Here is a 19,094-nt window from a genome sequence, read left to right as displayed (position 1 = left end):
GTGTTTTTGGCAGAAATCAAAATCCATCCTAAAATTCATACAGAATCTCAAGGGAGGCTGAACGGCCAAAACAGTCTTGAATAAGAACAGATTTTCAGGTCTCAAATTTCCTATTTTTAAACCCACTACGGGGCACCTAGGTGGCTCAGTTGGTTGAACATCTGACTCTTGACTTCAGCTCAGGTCATGATCTCACGGGTTCATGGGTTTGAGCCCCGTGTTGGGCTGTGTGCTCACAGCCCAGAGTCTGCTTGGGATTCTCTCCCCCCCCCCCCCCCCCCGCTTGCGTGCACTCTCTCTCAAAATAAATACCTACACTTAAAAAAAAAATCTACTACAAAGCCACGGTAACACAATCAGAGTAGCGCTGAGACGGTCATCTAGACAGATGCAGTGTAGGACTGAGAGCCCAGAAAGAAACCTTCACATGTGGGGTGAGATGATTTTCAACAAGGGTGCCACGCACATTCTACTGGGGAGAGGACAGTCCTCAACAAATGATGCCGGGACACAGGACGTCCACATGCAAATGAAGTTGGACCCCTAAACAACAGCACACACAAAACTTAACTCCAAATGAATCAAATACCTAAATGTAAGATCTCGAAGTACAAAACTACTAGACGAAAGCACGGGGGAAGCTTGCAGACACTGGATTTACTGAGGATTTCTCGGCTATGACACGCCAGCATAGGTAACAAACACAAACCGGACTTCATCAAAACTAAAACCTCGTGTGCATCAAAGGACACTATCAACGGAGTGAAGAAGGCAGCCCACCGAAGGTCAGGAAATCTTTGTAAATCACACCGCTGATAAAAGGTTAGTTTCCGGAATACGAAAACTGCTAAAACTCAACAAAAAACAACCCGATTCGAAACTGGGCAAAGGACTATCCATATAGACACTTTTCCAAGAAGACACATGCCTGGCCAGAAGGCACACAAGATGCTGTCACTAACCGGCAGGGAAACGCCATTCACGTTACAAGGAGACACTTCGCATCCCCCAAGATGGCTGCTATCCAGACTCGGGAAAACAGGCGCTGGTGAGCGGGGCGACGGACCGGAGCCCGTTGCACAGCTGGTGGCAAAGGGAAACGGTACGACCGCTGTGGAAGTGGCCCGTCAGCTCGCCCGAAACTAAAAACGGTATTATCAGGTGATCCGAGAGTTCCACTTCGGGGTGCACGCTCAAAGGAGTGAAGAGTGGGGCTCCACGGAGACCCCCGCACACCCATGTTCACAGCAGTTATTATTCACAACAGACAAGAGGTGGAAGTCACCCAGCGTCCGTCTCGGTGGACGAACGGACGAACAGAATGAGACCGGCCCACTCGGCAGATCACCACTCCGCCCCGAAAAGGAAATGCTGGCACCTGGTCCGGCACGGACGGACCTCGAGGACATCACACCGAGGGCAGTCCGTCACAAAACGACAAATCGTGCGTGACTCCCCTCACGTGTGGGATCTAGAGCGGTCACATTCGGAGAGAGCGGGTGCCACGGCCTGGGGAAAGGGGTGGGGTTGGTGTTTAATGGGATGGCATTTCGGCTTGGGAAGGTGAAAATGTTCTGGATGCGGACAGTGGGGACGACTGCACAGCAATGTGAATGTGCTTAGTATCACTGAGTCGTGCACCTAAAAATGGTTAAAGTGGCAAATTTTGGTTAAAAAAAGAAAGAAAAGGCAGCGAATTCGCACGCCAGAGGACTCCAGTGTGCTAAGAGGCAGCAGGGACCCCACCGACAACATCATCACACTAACAACGTGGGCGGGGGTGCCAGGAGGGGGGCGGGAGGGAGGCTCAGTCAGTTGAGGATCCGACTGCAGATTTCGGCTCAGGTCATGATCTCAGGGTCAGGGGATTGAGCCCTGGGCCAGGCTCTGCGCTGAGCGTGGACCCTGCTGAAGATTCTCTCTCTGCCCCTCTCCCCTGCTCTCTCTCCCACAAAACAAACAAACAGAAGCAACGTGGGCTTCAGGGAACAAGTCCAGCCTGCAAGGAGGGGGAGGTGTGCAGGACAAGCCCCACGAGCACCCTGAGCCAGAGGGCACACCAGCAAGGCCACCACACCCCTCCCAGACGCCGAGGCCCGAAGCACCCTGGTTCACTCTCCTCTCCCATGAGCACGACAGGACTCCCGGACACATGCTGGGCTGGGCTCACCAGTCAATGACCGGACGCGCTCTGGTGAAGTACCAGATCCCCCGGGGAGGGCACCCTGTGGGCTTCAGCACCTACTCACTGCCTCCTGCAGCGGTCAGGGGTCAGACCGGAGGTCTCCCCGGTTCTCCATCCACCAGGCTCGCAGACCTGTCACCTCACGTGGGCAGGTGACATGTGACGTAAAGAGAAGGGAGGTGTGCGGGTTCTTGGTGGAAACACCGGGCATGGACTGCAGGGCACGGTTTGCAGTCAGGGACAGACGCGTCCCACGTTCATACGGTGAAGCCCTGACCCCCAGAGCAGCTGTAGTTAGAGGTGGGCCCTCTAAGGAAGTAGGCAACGTCAGAGGAGGCCGTAGGGGCGGGGCCCTGATTCTACAGGACCAGCAGCCTCATGCGACAGATCTCTGTTTCTGCCACAGGAGGAGGAAACCGCGAGAAAACAAGCGTCTGAAAGGCAGAAAGGGGGCTGCCATCAGAACTCCGCCACACTGGCACCCTCGTCCGGGCCTTCCTGCCTTCCAGACCTTGAGAAATACACGTCTGTGTTTAAGCCCTCTGGGCTGTGGCACCGTCACAGCAGCCGAAGCTGACAGACATCCTATCCTCCACTCTGTCGGTTGTGGAAACGGAGCCACCCTCGTCAGGCCTGGGTCCTGAGTGAGGACGGCTGGAGCAGAACGCCTGGCTGCCCGATCACACGTAGGAGCAGAGCCTACAGTCTGGAGCTGGGCGTAACCCGGCTCATCCTAATACAGGTTCCTGTGTATCCAAGCTGCTAGGTTCAAGTTGCAGTAGATGTCTATTTAATTAACATAACACACATCCATTTAAAAGCACTGTCACATTTCTAGCGATCAGACTGTCACGCAGCCTCAGTCAGATTTGACTGCGGGCCCCATGGAGGCAGTGATGGCGGCACAAGGCCAAGGGCGGCTGCAGACAGGAGCCACTGAGCACCCTGCACCCGATAAAGCTTTTCTCCTCCGCCATCACCAAGCTGCAAATGCCTTCTAGACGGCTGCACCCAGGACCCCTGGGGTCAAATGGCTTCCCTGTCCTGGGCGGGGGCGGGGGGGGCACTTCAGAGGAGGAAGCGGGTATTGGGTAATGCCAAGAACCACTCTGGGCTGTGTGCCCTGGGTCACAGCACAGCACAAGGCTAAAGTCAACTCACATTCTCTACGCTGCCCTCGAGACCCCACAGCAAACCCGAGCGGACAACATCCTCAACACCAGCAGTCTCCATCTGGCACAGTGCTGGCAACCCTTATCAGGTCAGATTCACACCCTGGCTCATCGCACACGCCCTGCGATGAGCTCACAGACCACTTACGGGAAGTTCCAGATGCCCCCGCGGTCTCCCCAACCTTCTGTAGAGTCACCTGCCCCAAACGTGCTAGGCTTGAGACCACGTCCCAACTCCAGTGGTGCCTGAGCCTGAGTCTGTGGGGCCTTGATGCCGATGTGACACTTGGCTCATTTCCAGGGAACCCCAACTGATTTCAGAGCCCTATCTGATTTGGACCAAAACCACAATGACGATAAGGTAGGCCATAATGTGGGAAGCCAGGGACACCTCTCCACACGCTCCCTGCAGTGGGGGCAGAAGCAGGTGGTGGCGGGAAGTAGAGCAGGGCGTGACATCTGTGTGCAGAAAATCCTTCAACAGAAGCACCCTAGGGGGGCAGGGGCCTGCACGGGCTGCCTTCAGGTGACTCAGTGTCTCCCAACCGGTTGGGCTCACGCCTGCAGGGTGCGTGTCCCCAACTCACCTGCCATGCCACAGCAAGCTGGGAGATCTCCCGACCCGACATGCCCTCCGTCAGGTGTGCGATCTCTGAGCACTTCTTCCCGTAGTCAAACTGAGCCAGCTTCAAGCGCCTGGGGAGAGCAATTCCCACATGACGCCCTGGGGGCCTGGGACGACCCCTCGGCTCCTACGCGAAAGGAGGACTGGGTATCTGCCAGGCGCAGGAGCCTGTACTGGGAAGCCCTGGATCTGCTCCTGGTTCCTGCCCTTTCTACCCGCTGGGCACCTCCCTCCCTTCTGGAGCCCGGGTGGGGTCCGTGTGGGGGCCGTGAACGGACAGCAGCGCATGACCACTCCAGAGACAGGTGGAGGGCTGGTCAGGATGTGCCAAAGCGGAGGGGCTCTCGGAGCCTCGCACACAGCGCCACCACCAGGCTCGGAGGCAGGGACCGCGTCCTTCTCCCTCAGACCTCCATCAGCGCCCAAACTAGCAGCACAGCAGCCACGCCCTGTCAGGCGTAGGAAGCACGTGGGAAATCAAAGGGAGAAAAGCCAACACCTCCAGGTTAGAGTGACACGTCACTGCTTTGGTTCATGTGCGGACCCCTTCCTAGTCAGGTCTGGTTGAAGACCCAGGAGATGAGCTCACAGGAGGAGAGTCATTCAAACACTCATGGAAAAAGAGGCCTCGGGAACTCAGACCACATTCGGTGTCAGTCAGGCTAGAACAGACGATTGGGAGGGTGGGGGGCACTGGGGCCATCCGGGCACACAGGAGAAAGGAGGCCCAGATAATGGAATTCAAGGGGGCAGGGGGACAGCAGGGGCAGGCAAAGCCCGTCCCAGAACAGAAGACAGCTCTCACTGCCACCAGCGACAGGAAGGATTCAGGTCAATGCTGCTGCGAGGTCTGGCTCCCTGGGGATAGTTAAAAATAGACCGGCCCTCACGTATCTGGAGCACTGGGGACAGAGAGCAGTGAGGGAGAGGGTGGCCCCATCGCCCGGTGACTTCTGCAGAATGGGGGCCTTGCTGCGTGCTGGTGAGGGGCCCCAGGCTCCCGGGAGTCAGGGTGAGCAGGGAGCCCATGTCCAGGACGGCCACCAACAGCCTCAGTGAGCAGAGCTCCGCCAAGGTCTGGCAACCACTGTCACGGCCCCGCACTTCCCAGGGCAGGACTGCAGCCTGGATTCCTCAAAAGCCCCAAATCGTTAAAAGACGCTTCCCCTAGCAGGAAAGGATGGAGGTGCTAGCTAGTTTGTGACGATGGGCCGCTGAGTCAAAAACCTGGCAAAGACTGGGACGGAAGCACAGGGCCAGCAAGCGAGCACATCTGAGCCCCAGGTAAAACCGCAGGGTTAGGACTGGGTGTGGCACCTGGGCCAGAAGCTGGTGGGGTACAGAGGGCCCCACACACCCGGGCCATCAGCACACTTACTGCTTTCCTTCTGTGGCTGGCTTCAGAACGTACTTGTCAAAATACATCCTCACCAGGCGTTCCCGCTCTTCCTGCCGCGGCAGATCGAAGCGGACCATCTCGTCGATGCGGTCGTTGACGGCCCAGTCAAACTGCTCGGGCTGGTTGCTGGCCAGGACCAGCATGAACCTGAAGCCAGCAGAGACAGCAGGGGCTGAGGGGTTGCCCCTGGGATAGGGGGCCTCTTCAACCCACACAGGACTATTTTCTAACGGGATCTATCTGGCAGCTTTTTAACCCAGAAAAACCCAGACCCAGCATTGCCCTCTACCACCCATCCCTCCCTCCAACACCTCCCTGACCGATGGGCCAGCGCGATGGGGCGGCCATGTAAGCCTTGCTGTGCGCAGGAAGCACAGGGACCCTGGGGTACCATACAGATCTCTGCACGCCCCCCCCCCAACCTGAGTTGCAGGGTTTGGGGTTTAGCTGGTTGAGCGGAAGCGCCAACTCTGCAGGTACCAGACCAGACTCTTAGGGGGCCTGAGCAGGGTCAGGGGTCTCTGCAGGCAACAGCCACAGCAGGCAAGGAGGACGCACATGATTTGGTGGCCACACAGCTGACTTGGGGCCTTGACAACGGAGGAGAGCAGGATTAGGGGACTCGTAAGGAGTGAGCCCTTTCCCAGGGCAACCTGCACCCCAGGACACCTAGTCGTGGGGTGACCACCCTGACGGCGGGAGAGCAGCCAGAGACGCCCAGTGCAGCGCCCTGTGCACGCGGACTTGCCGCCCGGCCCTCCTGAGACCCCAGCACGTCCTCTCAGAAGGCCCCACAAGGGTGCAAAAAAGGTGCACCCCCTCTGCACCCCCACGGGCCCTTCCCATTGCCCTGTGCCCGCCCTGCCCCACAGCAGCCCTATGAGCTCAAGCGGAGCCTCAGTTTCCCTCGGTGAAGGGGCCTCGCACCAGAAGGTGGCCCTCACTTGCTGCTGTGCTGCCCTGTCCGGTGCAGGAATGCATTCAGGGTGGCCCTGAGGTCCTCGCTTATCTTCTCCTGCAGAAAAAGTCCTGGCATCAGGCAAAGGCTTCCAGGGGGAAGTTAAACACAGGCCCCACTCCATCCCTCCAGGAGCCACACTTGCCAGTGTCTCCATGACCCTGAATTTCAAGGAAAGACTCTAAAAATGCCACACATGTAACTCCTGCTTCTCAGGCCAGATTTATGAAGAAAGTGCAGCTGAGGACGAGGTTTGGGTCAGACTCAGTCGGGGAGGGGGGAGAACAGCAACTTCCCCACAACGCACAGATGCGGCCACTGGACACGCCACCCCTGACTGCTCACCTATGGCCAGCTGGACCCAGCAGGCCACACGGAAGTTTCCGGAATACTCACAGTTGCTCGCTTCCTGAGGAAGGCATCTGCTTCATCCACGAAGAGCAGGAGGCTGTGAGGGGAGGGGAATTTAGGACTGAACGAGGATGGGTGAGGCCGCCCAGCCGGAACGCTAAGAGGCTGTGCACACGGAAACCGAACCAGGAGCACAGGCTGCTCTCAGCAGCGTCTGGGACTCCAGACCCAACAGGGGCACGCTGCGTGCCAGCATGGCAGGACAGCGACTGGACTGTGCCAAACATGCTAATTTGGCACTAAATTAAATACCAGTGCTGGCAGCCCCTGATCTTCAGTGTTGCCGTTTTTAAAATTTTTTTAACGTTTATTACTTGAGAGACAGAAAGACACACAGCACGAGCTGGGGGAGGGGCAGAGAGAGCAGGAGATGCAGAATCCGAAGCAGGCTGCAGGCTCTGAGCTGTCAGCACAGAGCCCCATGCAGGGCTCAAACCCACAAACCGTGAGATCATGACCTGAGCCGACGCCAGACGCTTCACCGACTGAGCCACCCAGGCACCCCACCCATTTTATTTTTGTGTGTGAGAGAGAGAGAGAGAGAGAGAGAGAGAGAGAGAGAGAATGAGCAGGAGAGGCGCAGAGAGAGAGAAAGACACAGAATCCCAAGCAGGCTTCTGTGCTGACAGCTTGGAGGCTGACACAGGACTCAAACCCACAAACCGTGAGATCGTGACCTGAGCTGAAGTCGGACGCTCAACCGACTGAGCCACCCAGGCACCCTTCTTTCTCCAGTGTTTTTAAAGTCAGCCCCTCTTTAAAGTCAGAGACTCCTGAGAGGAGCACAGGCCCCCAGGAATCTATACCTGGGGTGAATTTCTCCCTCAGACCCCCACCCTAGACCACAGAGCTGTTCCGGCCTTGTGCACGCCCACAGGCACAGACTGTGGGGAAAGTCACTGACACACCCTCCCACCCAGCCATCTGCAGCCCGCTGGTGCCAGGAACCCAGGCCACGCAAACGCATGCACATGGGGGGCCACCCCAGAAGGGACCCGGCTCACCCTCGCCGGCTGGTGCTGGCCCAGTCGAAGACCTTGTGCACAGCAGTCACGCCATCCCGCCCCATGGGGGCCACATCCCCACCTGTCATGATGGCATAGTCCATGCCCGAGTGCAGCGCGAGTTTCTGGGCAAGAAAGGGCAAAGCGTGTTTACTCTCGTCCCCCCCAAAGCCTGCACAGACCGTGCTCAGGCCCAGTGCCCCTGGGGATGCCCCTCGCCTGGAAAGCTGGCCCCACCACGTGGCTCCTGATGCCCCGCACCCAACCCCCAGAGCCGCAGCACGGCACCCCACGCACCTGTGCCGCCGCGTGCCCTCACCTTGGCAAACAGCGTCTTGCCGGTGCCAGGAGGCCCATACATCAGAATGTTCCTATAGAGGCTCCGGTTCTTCTTGGTGTTCCTTGTCGCGATGGCAATGTCTCGCACGCGCGCTTCCAGGCTGGGCTGCCAGGGAACGGGGCAGTTGGGGCTGACTCTGCAGCTAGCGTGTGCCTCCTGAGCCCCTGGGCTGGCCCCAGGAGGCAGCTTATCCCAGGCTGGGCCTCAGGCAGCAAACTCTACTTTAGGAAAGAAAAGCAGCCCGATCCTATGGGGGGGGGGGGAAGAGCTCTGCGGGCAGAAGGGCACCTCCCACCCCGACGCCTGTCCCGGCCCCCGTGGGCGGCACCACTTACACTGAGGACGACGCCCTCCAGTGCGTCCTGGGGCTTACCAAGGAGGCGCCTGCTGACCTACGGGGGGACATGGGGGACGGTCAGGGTCATCGGCAGAGCCCATGACAGCCACGGGGCACCGGAAGCAGCTAGGCCACCACACAGAAACAGAACTGCCGTGGCACCCCTCGGTCCAGGACACGCAGGCTGGGCCTCGCTCTGGAAGGCGGGCACACAGAGCCGACCGTGGGACTGGGCCAGGCAACTTATTCCTCATTGACCTTTATTTCCGTAGTCGCACACTGCACACGGGCGACTGCCGTGGACGTCCAGCCACGGCCCACGGAAGGAGTGACACTGCATCAGGCAGAAGCCTGGACCCCTTGGGGGAGGAAGCTGACACAGTACTGCTTCCGGCAACTTCTCTCCTAGGATGATGGCATGCAGGAAGCCGAGGATTTTGTAAATGACCCAAAATCTACCCAGGGGGCAGTCACATCAACAGACACATAGAGGCAACTGACAAACCAGGGTGAGGGTCTTCCCAGTGCTGATGTGGACGGGCCCCTAGGATAGCATCAAAGAGGAAGAAGCCACAAGCAAATCCCATGTGCAAGAAAGGATGGATAGTGTTTGGGTAAAAGGGGGAAACGAAGACGCACGTTCACAACTTGGCTGAAACACCAGAAGGATTCGGGCAGGACACGCCCAGTGAGGACCAGACCCACAGTTACCTGCATGGGGTGCCTCAGGGCCTCAAGCACTGTGATCCGAGACGTCTCCCTCACCAGGGACGGCTTCCCCAGCCGGGCCTCAATGTACCGTCCAGCAACAGACGTGGCGTTCTTGGCAGAGTAGACCCCCACGGCCAGCAGTGTCAGCCCGGCCACCTAGAGCAGGGCAGAAGGTGAGTGGCACCCACCACCTGTTCAGCAGTCAGCAACGAGCCCTCCTTATCCCGTCCCGAGCTAGGTGATGGCAAGGGTCATACAGGTGCAGCCCCAAGCCCAAATCCTCAATTACACGAGACTGTAGATGTTTCCAGACAGAAAACATACCAAAAAGCTTATCACGAGCACTCTTTCTCACAAAGCTACTGGAGAATACATTCCGGCAGGACCAGAGGTGCTTCCAGGCGACAGGAACCCCAACCGTAAAGAGAGGAACCCTCAGGCTCATGGGGGACAGACCAAACATTGTGGTGGGACCACAATTACAGGGCACACGACCAAGACCTACAAGAGGCTCCCGGAAATTAAAAGCTCTTCCCCACAAGACCAACAGCTTGGCTAGCACAGGGGCAGCGAGGACTCTGAGACCACATGAATGAGGTTCCAGGAGACCAGATGGCAACTGCAGTGACAGAAACAAAGGCCCGCGCCTCCCAAATCCAGCAACCTTTGATGTCATCCAGCCCTCTCCAGCAACCAGCCCTCTGCGCGTCTACCCAGCTTGTTTGGAAAGTAAATGCAAGGGGCATTTTCCCACAGATTCCTTCATGCGCCCAGATTCCCAGCCAAGGAGCCCTGGCAGTGGGCAGACCAGGACTGCCTGCCAGCCCACAGCGCCACCCCAGCCCGACAGGGATTCTGGACTGAGATGCACATGAGACTCAGTCACTAACCACGGGTGTGTACAGCAGCTGGGGAGATCTGGAGAGATCTGAGTGCACGGGGTACTCAGACCACAAGAGGAATCAGAATGCCCTTAATTCACTTCCAAACACTCCAGGGAGGGGCGCCTGGGTGGTTCAGTCAACTTCTCTCCCCCTGTCCCACTCTCTCTCTCAAAATAAATAAACCTTAAAAAATGTAAAATAAAGGGGCACCTGGGTAGCTCAGTCTATTAAGTATCTGAGTTCGGCTCAGGTCACCATCTCACAGTTTGTGGGTTTAAGCCCCCCAGCGGGCTCTGTGCTGACAGCTTCGGATTCTGTGTCTCCCTCCCTCCCTCTCTCAGTGCCCCGCCCCTGCTCTCTCAAAAATAAACATTAAAGAAAAACTTTTCTTATTAAAAAAAACAAACAAAAACAGAGAGCAGCACCAGGTTTGCTGGTGGGGAAGCAGACCACGTGGTTTTCACTCAGAGGGTCTCACTGCTTTGCCGGGGCTCTGCTCAAACCGGCCCCAAGGGCCTCTGACCAGCCACAAACAAGGTCAAGCCACAAAAGCAGGACCCAGGGTTATGAGGAAGAAGGCAGACGTGCTCTAGGGGGTAGAAAGCCACCACGCATTTCACAAACTCCAGTGACGGGACCTCGGTTTTTGAGGCGGGTTCATTAGCCTCTTCACTCCTGCGATGCTCACCGTTCAATGGCCTAGTTCAGAAAAATAAGCTAGTAAACAAGTTCCCAAGATTTGGAACTAAGTTTATTTATTTTGAGAGAGGTAGAGACAGCATGAGTGGAGAAGGGGTGGAGAGAGAGAGAATCCCAAGCAGACTCTGCACTGTGAACACAGAGCCCAACGTGAGGTTCGAACCCATGAAATCGTGAGATCGTGACCTGAGTCGAAACCGAGAGTCGGACACTTAACGGACTGAGCCACCCGGGCGCCCCTCCGTAACCTTCAACTGTGAGCGTGAGCACTCCACGCTGAGGCTGTTGCAGGACCGAGCAGCTCTGAGGTGACCGGGCCTCCGCGTTAACGAAAGCTAAACTTCTTCCAGGAGTAAGCGAATTCCAAGGTTGATCTAAAGCTGCTAGTTCCACGAAACAACCCATCAGCAGGCTGACTGGCTCCGATACAGGCAGTGACATTTAGACTCTTCTACAAGACGCTGTCCGTGGCGCAGTACCCACAGCAGGTACTGAGCGCTTCCTGTGTGCCCGGCTGCGGCACAGAGGACACCGCACGAGCGCCACAGAGCTCCAAGGTGGAGACGGGCGAGGAGGGTCAGAGGGAGACGAGCATGCAGGTAAGGCCCAAGGCTTAGATGCTGCACAGCCAAGCCCACGCCAGCTCTGTCCTCTAGTCTCAGACGGGTGCCCCCACCCAGCTCGGCACCAGGAGAAGGCAAAGCCCAGACCCCGTGCTGGGTCTCCCTCCTGTGGGAACCCCAATCTGAACAGGGGTGCCCAAGGGGGGGGGGGCAAGATGGCGTCCAGAGGAAGCCCGTTTTCTTCACCAGAACACCAGAGGCCATATTCTGGCAGCTCCCTATGCGACGCGGGGAGTGGCGGGGCAGCCCTGTTGAGAAGCCAGAGGAACTGCTCAGCTCACCCAGCCCCCCGGGCTGCAGGCTGCATGACCCAGGGAGCCCGGACCACTTTCAACAGGGCTGAAACCCTCCGCTTCCAACCCGGAGTTACTCAAAACATGTTTGGGAAGACCATGTCAGGAGCCCCTGTTCGCCCACGTCCCTGGCCTGAGCTAGAGGACTCGAGGGGCCATTTTAAGAACCAAGCGGTCTGACCAGCTTCAGGTTTCCTGGACCAGAGTCCTGGCCCTCCCCAGTCCAGTCTCTGCTCTCCCCAAGGCACGGCCTGACCTCACCTGCCCTCCCTCACGGTCTCCAGAACAAGGCCAGAACTGCGTCCACTTGCAGAAAGAGCTTCAGGAACCAGCACATCAGGAATGCAAGGGCACTCCTGGTCAGCACGGCTCCCTGCCACCCCTTCGTTAGGGCCTCAGTACCGTGTGAGCAGGTGCCAAGTCGCACCATGCGGCCCAGGACAGCACCGGGCACGGTGGCAACAATCCCCTCTGCCTCGAGTGGGGAGCGGCCCCATGGCACAGGGCTTTCAGAGCGCGTGCCTAGAACCCTACAGCCTTGTCGGGCCTACCTCCGCTTCCCGCTGGAGGGTGGGACCCTTCACGGGAGCACGGCTTAAAAGGGTCCCCTGCCACATCTCCCGGACCCCCCGGGGTTTTGGCCGGGTCCCACTCCGAAGGCTGCCGGGCAAACTTCCAGTTCCCCTTTCCACGGGGCGGCACTTGTTAAGGACGAGGGAAAACGAAGCTCCCTTCCCACATCTTCCAGCCCACAGGTCACAAAGCCCACCGCCAGTGCCCCACACCCAGAGGCTACACCACACCTGACTTTCCCAGGAGCGCAGCAGGAGGGACCTGCCTGGCACACTTCCCACCGCTGAGCGCCAGGAGGCAGGGACACAACCCAGCAGAGACCCTGACGCAGGCCACAAGCAGGAGGATGTGTCAGGGGTTATTACCGTGGCTGTCACTTTGTCCCAGTCTGTCACGAAGGCACGGAATCCTTCACCAAACAGGGTGCCGGCTGTCCTGTGGAGAAAGCAGCAACGTGACCAGGAGAGGATGGATCTGGGCACTTAGCTGGAGAAGGGGCAAGAGCTCTGAAGCCCAGCACACGGGAGGGCCGCTGAAAGAGCCCGCCTCCCGCCAGTGTGCCAACCGAGGGCCTCTGGGGACTGCGCCTCACCTGATGGACTCCAGAATGGTCTGCCGGTGCTCAGCAGCCTTCAAGCGTATCTGCTCACGAATAATGTCTGCGTTCTCACGCTCGGCCTTGGCTCGAGCACGCGCCTCGGCCTCCACCCGCAGCATCTCGTTCTTGTGCCGAAGTTCCATCTCCCGTTCCACGGTGGCTGCCCGGGGCGTGGCAGGAAAGGGGTGCTCAGCCTGCAGTCCCCCACCCTTCCAGCGAGGCCCAGGCCACCCTTCCAGCGAGGCCCAGGCAACCCTTCTCACGGGAGGGAGGCAATGCACGTCAGACCCCGGGGGGACGCCCGGCCTGCCTAGGCTTCTGCTACAAAGCTCCGACTGAGGCCAAAGAACGCAGAGCCCCCGTCGAGGTTTGGGAATTTTACTTGGGATCAAAGTGCTCGAAGAAACACATATCTATGCCTACGGCCTGCTTTCCCTGTGAGCCAGCTCCAAGGACGTAGCCCCCAAAAGCCCCAGGCAGAACTGACAACCCTACCTCGCCGCATGGCCTCCTGCTTCTGCACAGACTCCTCCTGCTTCCTTAAATTCTCCTCGTTGAGAAGTTGCTGACAAGAAACCACAGGAGAAAGGGAAAAGCTTCCAAAGCTAGGAAATGACCAACATTGATCTAAGAGATCGGCGAGGGAAGCTTCTGCCACCACAGGGGCTCCGGACGAGAATAGCGAGGGGCCCGGTTCAGGAGCTCCTGCCTCTGGCATAGCTCTGCCCCAGGGCACTCCCAGCCCACTCCCAGCTGCCCTCCAAACACTCTTTCCCCTGTTAAATTTATAAGCTGTGAGGGCGCAAAGCATGATGGGTGCAAACACTTGGAAACCACCCCCACCATAAATTTGTCCCAGCCAGGTCCCCAGTCAGGTCTCACACAGAAGAACCCCTCCAGCGCAGCCAGAGCCTGGAGGCCCTGGGCAGTGTGTGTGTGTGTGTGTGTGTGTGTGTGTGTGTGCGCCCAGCACTGGGACCCAGCACTGACTGCCGGTAAAACCACCCTGAGTTCTGGCCCACCAGCTGCCCCAGAAGACGCCCGTGCTCTCAGGGAGGCCAAAGGAGGCCCCCCTCGCGTGCCAGTGTGCTGAGCTCACCTGTTGCTTCAGCTGGTCCTCGTAGCGCTGCCGGGCCAGCTTGTCCTGGTACTGGGCCCTCTGGGGAAGAAGACGGCGGCATGAACGCGGGTCGGCTGCAGAAGCCGGCGGACGGCCTCAAACCGACGTCGAGAGCCAGACTTCGCCGGGCCCTCAGACGAGCCGCCTACCTCCGCCTGCTCGCCTGGACACGTGTGCTCCCCGGTCCGCTCAGCGCGGACGCGTTCGCGGGCGTTCGCACAAGGTCATCCCACGACCTCGGGGGGTCACTAACAGACCCGGACTGAACGCGGGGACCACGGAGTACCCCGGAAGCTTCCCATCCTGGCCCCCCTGTGCCCGTGGGGCCGAGCGGCCCTTACAGCCTGGTGCTGCCTCGTCTCCTCGCCCAGAGTCTTCCTCCTTTCCTCAGCTTGCACGCGGATCTGCTCGCTCTTCAGCTGCTCCACGGCGGCCTCATATTCCTACAGAATACACCAGCTGCTGCAAGCCCAAGGCCGGCGGGGCCTCCCGCTCTGGACTTTGAGCTCAGGCCTCAACAACCCTCTCCCACATTCCACGTGGGCTCCAAAGGGGCCGGGACAGGAGCAGGAGCTGCTTCCAGAGAACGCTCACTGGACCAGCACCACTGCACGGGCACCAAGGCCCAGGAGAACCTAGACTCCCCGGCAGCCCAGTGGCAGGAAATCGGACAGGGCTGGGTCCCAAGGAGCAGGCCAATCTCTTAGGATACTGGTCACTCCCTCCCCAACACCGCTTCCAAGGTGGCTTATGTCACGTGCTCACATTTTTTTTAAGGTTTTAAGTAATCTCTACACCCAATGGGGGCTCAAACTCACAACCCCGAGATCAAGAGTCACATGCTCTTATGACTGAGCCCGCCAGGCAGCCCTCACATGCTCACTTTCTGACTACACTTTACAACAGCCAATGGCAGAGGGCAGGGCCCATGCCTTTGCTATCCTTCTCTGCTCAACGGGAAGGTCCTGCCAAACGCAGAGACACCCAGTAAGACTCTCCCCTGGGGAGACCAGATGGTCCTCACCTACACCAGCCCTTCCGGGTCGTTCTGCTGCAAGAACCCAAGCCACAAACCCAGCACATCTTTGACCTCTCCGTATTTCCCTCTTAACCACAAGCAATAAGGTAATCCCAGAAAGGAGACGCCTGAAGCTCCCGTCCTGTGCCCACCACCCACCGTCCTGTGTCCCTCCGCCACAAGGACCGCCTCCGCTGGCACCACACCCACTACCCACCTTGAGCTTGGACTGCTGCTCCAGCTGCAGCGTCTGCTCCTGCATCTGTGCAAGACTCAGTGCCTCCTTGGCGTGTCCTGTGGGGAGCGGGCGAGTAGGGTTAGGACGCTCGGACGCCAGGCAAGCATTCGTGTGAACCAAGGGGCTTTCGGGGAGACCACAGCTCACCTCGACCTCGAAACACATGTGCCCACCTGCATTCCCTGACCGGATCTTGCTTGGTGCCCCCTCCCTCCAAAGACCAGTACTCCCTTCTCATCACCTACGGCTGCTCTACGCCTGACGGAAAGCCCGTGTACAAGGTCTTGTACCCCAGCAGCTGTCACATCCCGGAGGGCTCTAGCAGAAAGGCTGTTCCAGGGTGCCGGGGTGGCTCAGTCGGTCAAGCGTTCGACTTCGGCTCAGGTCATGATCTCATGGTTTGTGAGTTTGAGGCCCACACCGTGGATCCTCTGTCCCCCTCTCTTTCTGCCCCTCCCTGGCTCATGCACATGCATTCTCTCTCTCTCTCTCTCTCTCTCAAAAAAAAAGAAAAAAGGGGTGCCTGGGTAGCTCAGTCTGTTGAGCATCCGACTTCGGCTTAGGTCATGATCTCACATTCGTGAGTTCAAGCCCCGCATTGGGCTCTGTGCTCACAGCTCAGAGCCTGGAGCCTGCTTCGGATTCTGTGTCTCCCTCTCTCTGTCTGTTCCTCCCCTGCTCATGCTCGTTCTCTCTCTGAAATAAATAAACATTAAAAAAAAAAGTTTTTTAAGAAAAAAGGAAGGCTGTTCCACACTAGCCGAGAGTAGAAAGGTCAACGTGGCAGTCAGTTCCCAGTTAAACAAAAGGCACCTGTGGCTACAGTGTCTCATTTTTGTGGAAGTTGCTTAAACTCCTAAGCTTTTAAGCTTTCAGTACCTGTTATTATTAATCTACACGTGCAGATGATAAGACGAATAGGAAGCAAACAATTAAATTAGAAACAAGCCAACGCACAACGACGACTCTTCACAGACCTCGTGTTATAAACACACACGTTATAAATGTTTCCTGCGTATGTTTTGTTCACGAGATATAATTCACATCCATCAATATTTGGGGGTTCCAAAAAAAACTTCTGGCGGGGGCACCTGGGTGGCTCAGTCGGTTGAGCATCCGACTTCAGCTCAGGTCATGATCTCATGGTTCATGGGTTCAAGCCCCGCGTCGGGCTCTGTGCTGACAGCTCAGAGCCTGGAGCCTGCTTCGGATTCTGTGTCTCCTTCTCTCTCTGCCCCTCCCCCACTTGTGCTCTGTCTCTCGGAAATAAATAAACGTAAAAAACATTAAAAACCTTCTGGTGCTCTCCTAGCCAAAAAAGCCCAGGCATACAGCTTCTCAAATATTTTGGTGATGACACAGTTCTCCCACCTGCAGTACTTTACCGTAAAAAATATTCTAACACGCTAAAGCACGGCAAGAAGGTAGGGAATCCCTGTGAACCCCGCTCCCCGATGCTATAATGTACCTAGTTTTCTCCCTTTGCTTTCTTTCCACTCCCGCCCCATGATCTTTCTTTTTGAAGCCTTCAAAGTAAGTTGCAGACCCCGACACCCACAAACCGCAGCAAACACATAACTAAAGCATGACTTCTGTTTGCTGTTCCATAAACGCATCTACACATTTAGAGGCATGTGACAGAAGCCCTGGTGTCTCTGGACAGACTGCTAGGGCACGTGGTGTGCAAAAACACTGCCTAAGCCTGGGAAGGACCTTCAGAGCGGGTCAGGACCTGGCTGACACAGCCTTGCAGACCTCACTGCAAGGCTCTCCCCTAGGTCTCTGGTGACTGGGAGCACAGAAGAGCTGAAGACCTGCCCCCAAGGAGAGGCAGCACGAAGGCACCAGCGTCCCATACCCCGCACTGTAAACTTGGGAAGGCACGAAGCCGAGGCCCGAAGAGACCGCAAGGGCCCCTTTAACAACGAACTCTGACCAGGAGGGAGTGAGAGCACAAGAGTGCTCATCCCGGTGCAGCAGACAGGAACGTGAGTGCCACAGGCCAACGATGTGGAGACCAGGTCCCAGCTGCCCTTTTTACCCACAGCATGACCTTTGGCCAGCCGGGTTAACCTCACCTGAAAATGGAAAATTAGAGATCCCCCACCACTGACTCTTGAAAGAGGAAAACGAGAGACAGGGGCAAGACGCATCCTGGGAAGAAGGGTTTGGGGACAGAAGGAGGTGACAGACCAGGGCAAAACCTCTCCCACTGGCCAGTAGTTCGGCCAGGAAGGATGGCAGGAAGAAGAAAAGTAGATGGGTGCCAGGCTGGCTCAGTTGGAAGAGCATGCAACTCCTGATCTTGGGTTTGTGAGTTCAAGTTCCCCATCGGGTGTAGAGATTACTTAAAAAAATAAAAAAATTTTGGGAGCACCTGGGTGGCTGAGTCAGTTGAGCGTCTGTCTCTTGACTTCGGCTCACGTCATAATCTCACAGTTCGTGAGTCCGGGCTCTGTGCTGACAGTTCGGAGCCTTCTTGGGATTCTCTCTCCCTCTCTCTGCCCCTCCCCCACTCACGCAAACTCCATACACTTAGTCTGGGACTGGTGGTGTTCCAGCTAGACCTAAGGGTACAGGCCGTTTGAGTCCCAGGCCCAAATATCCATATGTTTTTAACGTCCCTCTGGGGATCTGACAGCCAGGCAGGCTCAGAGACCTTGGACCAGGGTTTTCTTGGAGTCTCTGGAGAAGAGCAGGAATTGAACCACCAAGTGCCGGGTCTCTAATTCCTCAGACAGACCCTCGTTTACACCATGGCTTCTCTACACAAGTTCCTTTAAGGGGGGGGGGGGGCAGACCTCTGCTTAAATAAAATTTTGACAGCCGTTATGGTCCTTTTCATCAGTACTTAATTCTGTGTCTTCTACATTCTAGCTTCGCAAACACTTAGACTACATCCTGAAACAAATCATTAAACCAACAAGAAAAAGGAAAAGTGAGAGGAAAAGACGTGGGCTTAGCGAAGGTCCAGCCGATGATGGTGCCTCGGGGGCCCGGGAGTCAGGAAGGCAGAGCCAGGACGGACTGACCCCTATTGCTTTACAGACCTCGACTGCCGGAACGCTGCTTTCCAATAACACGCACAAATCTGCTTCAGTACCATAAAACCAACGGCCCTCAAGTGAGCTTGCCTTCGCAACGGGAAAATTGCTAACCACCACCACAATCTGGCCACGCTTTGGCCACGTGGAGGCAGCAAGAGGAGCAAAGAGCTCCCCTACTCTACAGTAACTAAAGACCAGGCTCCAGCCCCAGCACCTGCTCCCTGTGACCTCTGAAACTTCCATCTGCAGCGGTCTCCTCACCTGACAGACGCGTGACAGCTTGGGAAATTGCCAAGGACGATGGCATCCCCAACCTCCCCGCACCCAAGGCGGCTTTGCCAGATTTATTCCCGCAGACCAGTTTTCTCACCTGGGAAACGGGACTGCAGACAGCCACTTACCACTCGACCACTCAGACGACTGAGGAGCTACATGCGCCCAAGGACCCGGCATGCCCGGTGCTCGGTGGACTGGCTCGCGGTGAGTCCTGAGCTTCCCTGGCCCCTCGCCCCAGCCGGGGCCCCGCCCTCGCCGCCTCACTCACGCGAATGCTCCAGCTCTCGCGCCGCCTTGGCTGCACGTTCCAGGCCCGTCGGGTCAAAGTTGCTCCATTTGTCCTTGGGCGCCGGCCGGTCCCCCGCGCCGCGGTCCCCGCCGCCTTCGCCCCCGGGCTGAGCGGGCGGCAGGGACAGCGGCGGCCCCGCGCCTTCGCCCTTAGGGCCCTTGATCCCGAAGAGCCACGACATGGCGCGCGAGCGCCGCGTGTCGCGGCAGCCGCCCGGAGCTCAAGACGAGCTGAAGCGCGCGGACCAGAGAAGCCTCCACGAGGAGCCAGCCGGTGGTCAGAGCGCCCGCGCAG

At 57.7% G+C, this 19,094-nt stretch overlaps 2 protein-coding genes across 5 annotated transcripts in view; one reads left to right on the top strand and one right to left on the bottom strand.

The window, feature by feature from the left end:
* TMEM240 (transmembrane protein 240) overlaps positions 1–3,947 on the top strand; it is a 14,499-nt gene extending 10,552 nt beyond the window's left edge. The window contains exons 5-6 of one of the 3 annotated variants that reach the window (XR_006583818.1): positions 1,968–2,194; positions 2,592–3,947. The gene's annotated coding sequence lies outside the window, so the exon portion shown is untranslated. Of the gene's footprint in view, positions 1–1,967 lie in introns of all 3 variants that reach the window. The other 2 variants (XR_002744255.2, XR_006583817.1) reach the window with 2 other exon arrangements.
* The window catches only part of LOC101086295 (ATPase family AAA domain containing 3A), a 23,098-nt gene extending 4,004 nt beyond the window's left edge, over positions 1–19,094 (bottom strand). Inside the window, exons 1-15 of one of the 2 annotated variants that reach the window (XM_004001156.5) lie at positions 18,780–19,093; positions 15,168–15,244; positions 14,274–14,375; positions 13,912–13,971; positions 13,308–13,377; positions 12,807–12,972; positions 12,580–12,649; positions 9,143–9,298; positions 8,430–8,486; positions 8,074–8,199; positions 7,755–7,879; positions 6,736–6,787; positions 6,326–6,396; positions 5,361–5,528; positions 3,945–4,053 (exon numbers count right to left, since the gene is read on the bottom strand). In XM_004001156.5, coding sequence (XP_004001205.3) covers positions 3,945–4,053; positions 5,361–5,528; positions 6,326–6,396; positions 6,736–6,787; positions 7,755–7,879; positions 8,074–8,199; positions 8,430–8,486; positions 9,143–9,298; positions 12,580–12,649; positions 12,807–12,972; positions 13,308–13,377; positions 13,912–13,971; positions 14,274–14,375; positions 15,168–15,244; positions 18,780–18,981 — 1,611 coding nt within the window. In that variant the 5' untranslated portion in view covers positions 18,982–19,093. Of the gene's footprint in view, positions 1–3,944; positions 4,054–5,360; positions 5,529–6,325; positions 6,397–6,735; positions 6,788–7,754; positions 7,880–8,073; positions 8,200–8,429; positions 8,487–9,142; positions 9,299–12,579; positions 12,650–12,806; positions 12,973–13,307; positions 13,378–13,911; positions 13,972–14,273; positions 14,376–15,167; positions 15,245–18,779 lie in introns of both variants that reach the window. The other variant, XM_019836001.2, reaches the window with a different exon arrangement.

The sequence above is a fragment of the Felis catus genome, chromosome C1, assembly GCF_018350175.1.
Source record: "Felis catus isolate Fca126 chromosome C1, F.catus_Fca126_mat1.0, whole genome shotgun sequence".
Classification (NCBI taxonomy): domain Eukaryota; kingdom Metazoa; phylum Chordata; class Mammalia; order Carnivora; family Felidae; genus Felis; species Felis catus.
This window is presented reverse-complemented; position numbering and strand designations above follow the sequence as displayed.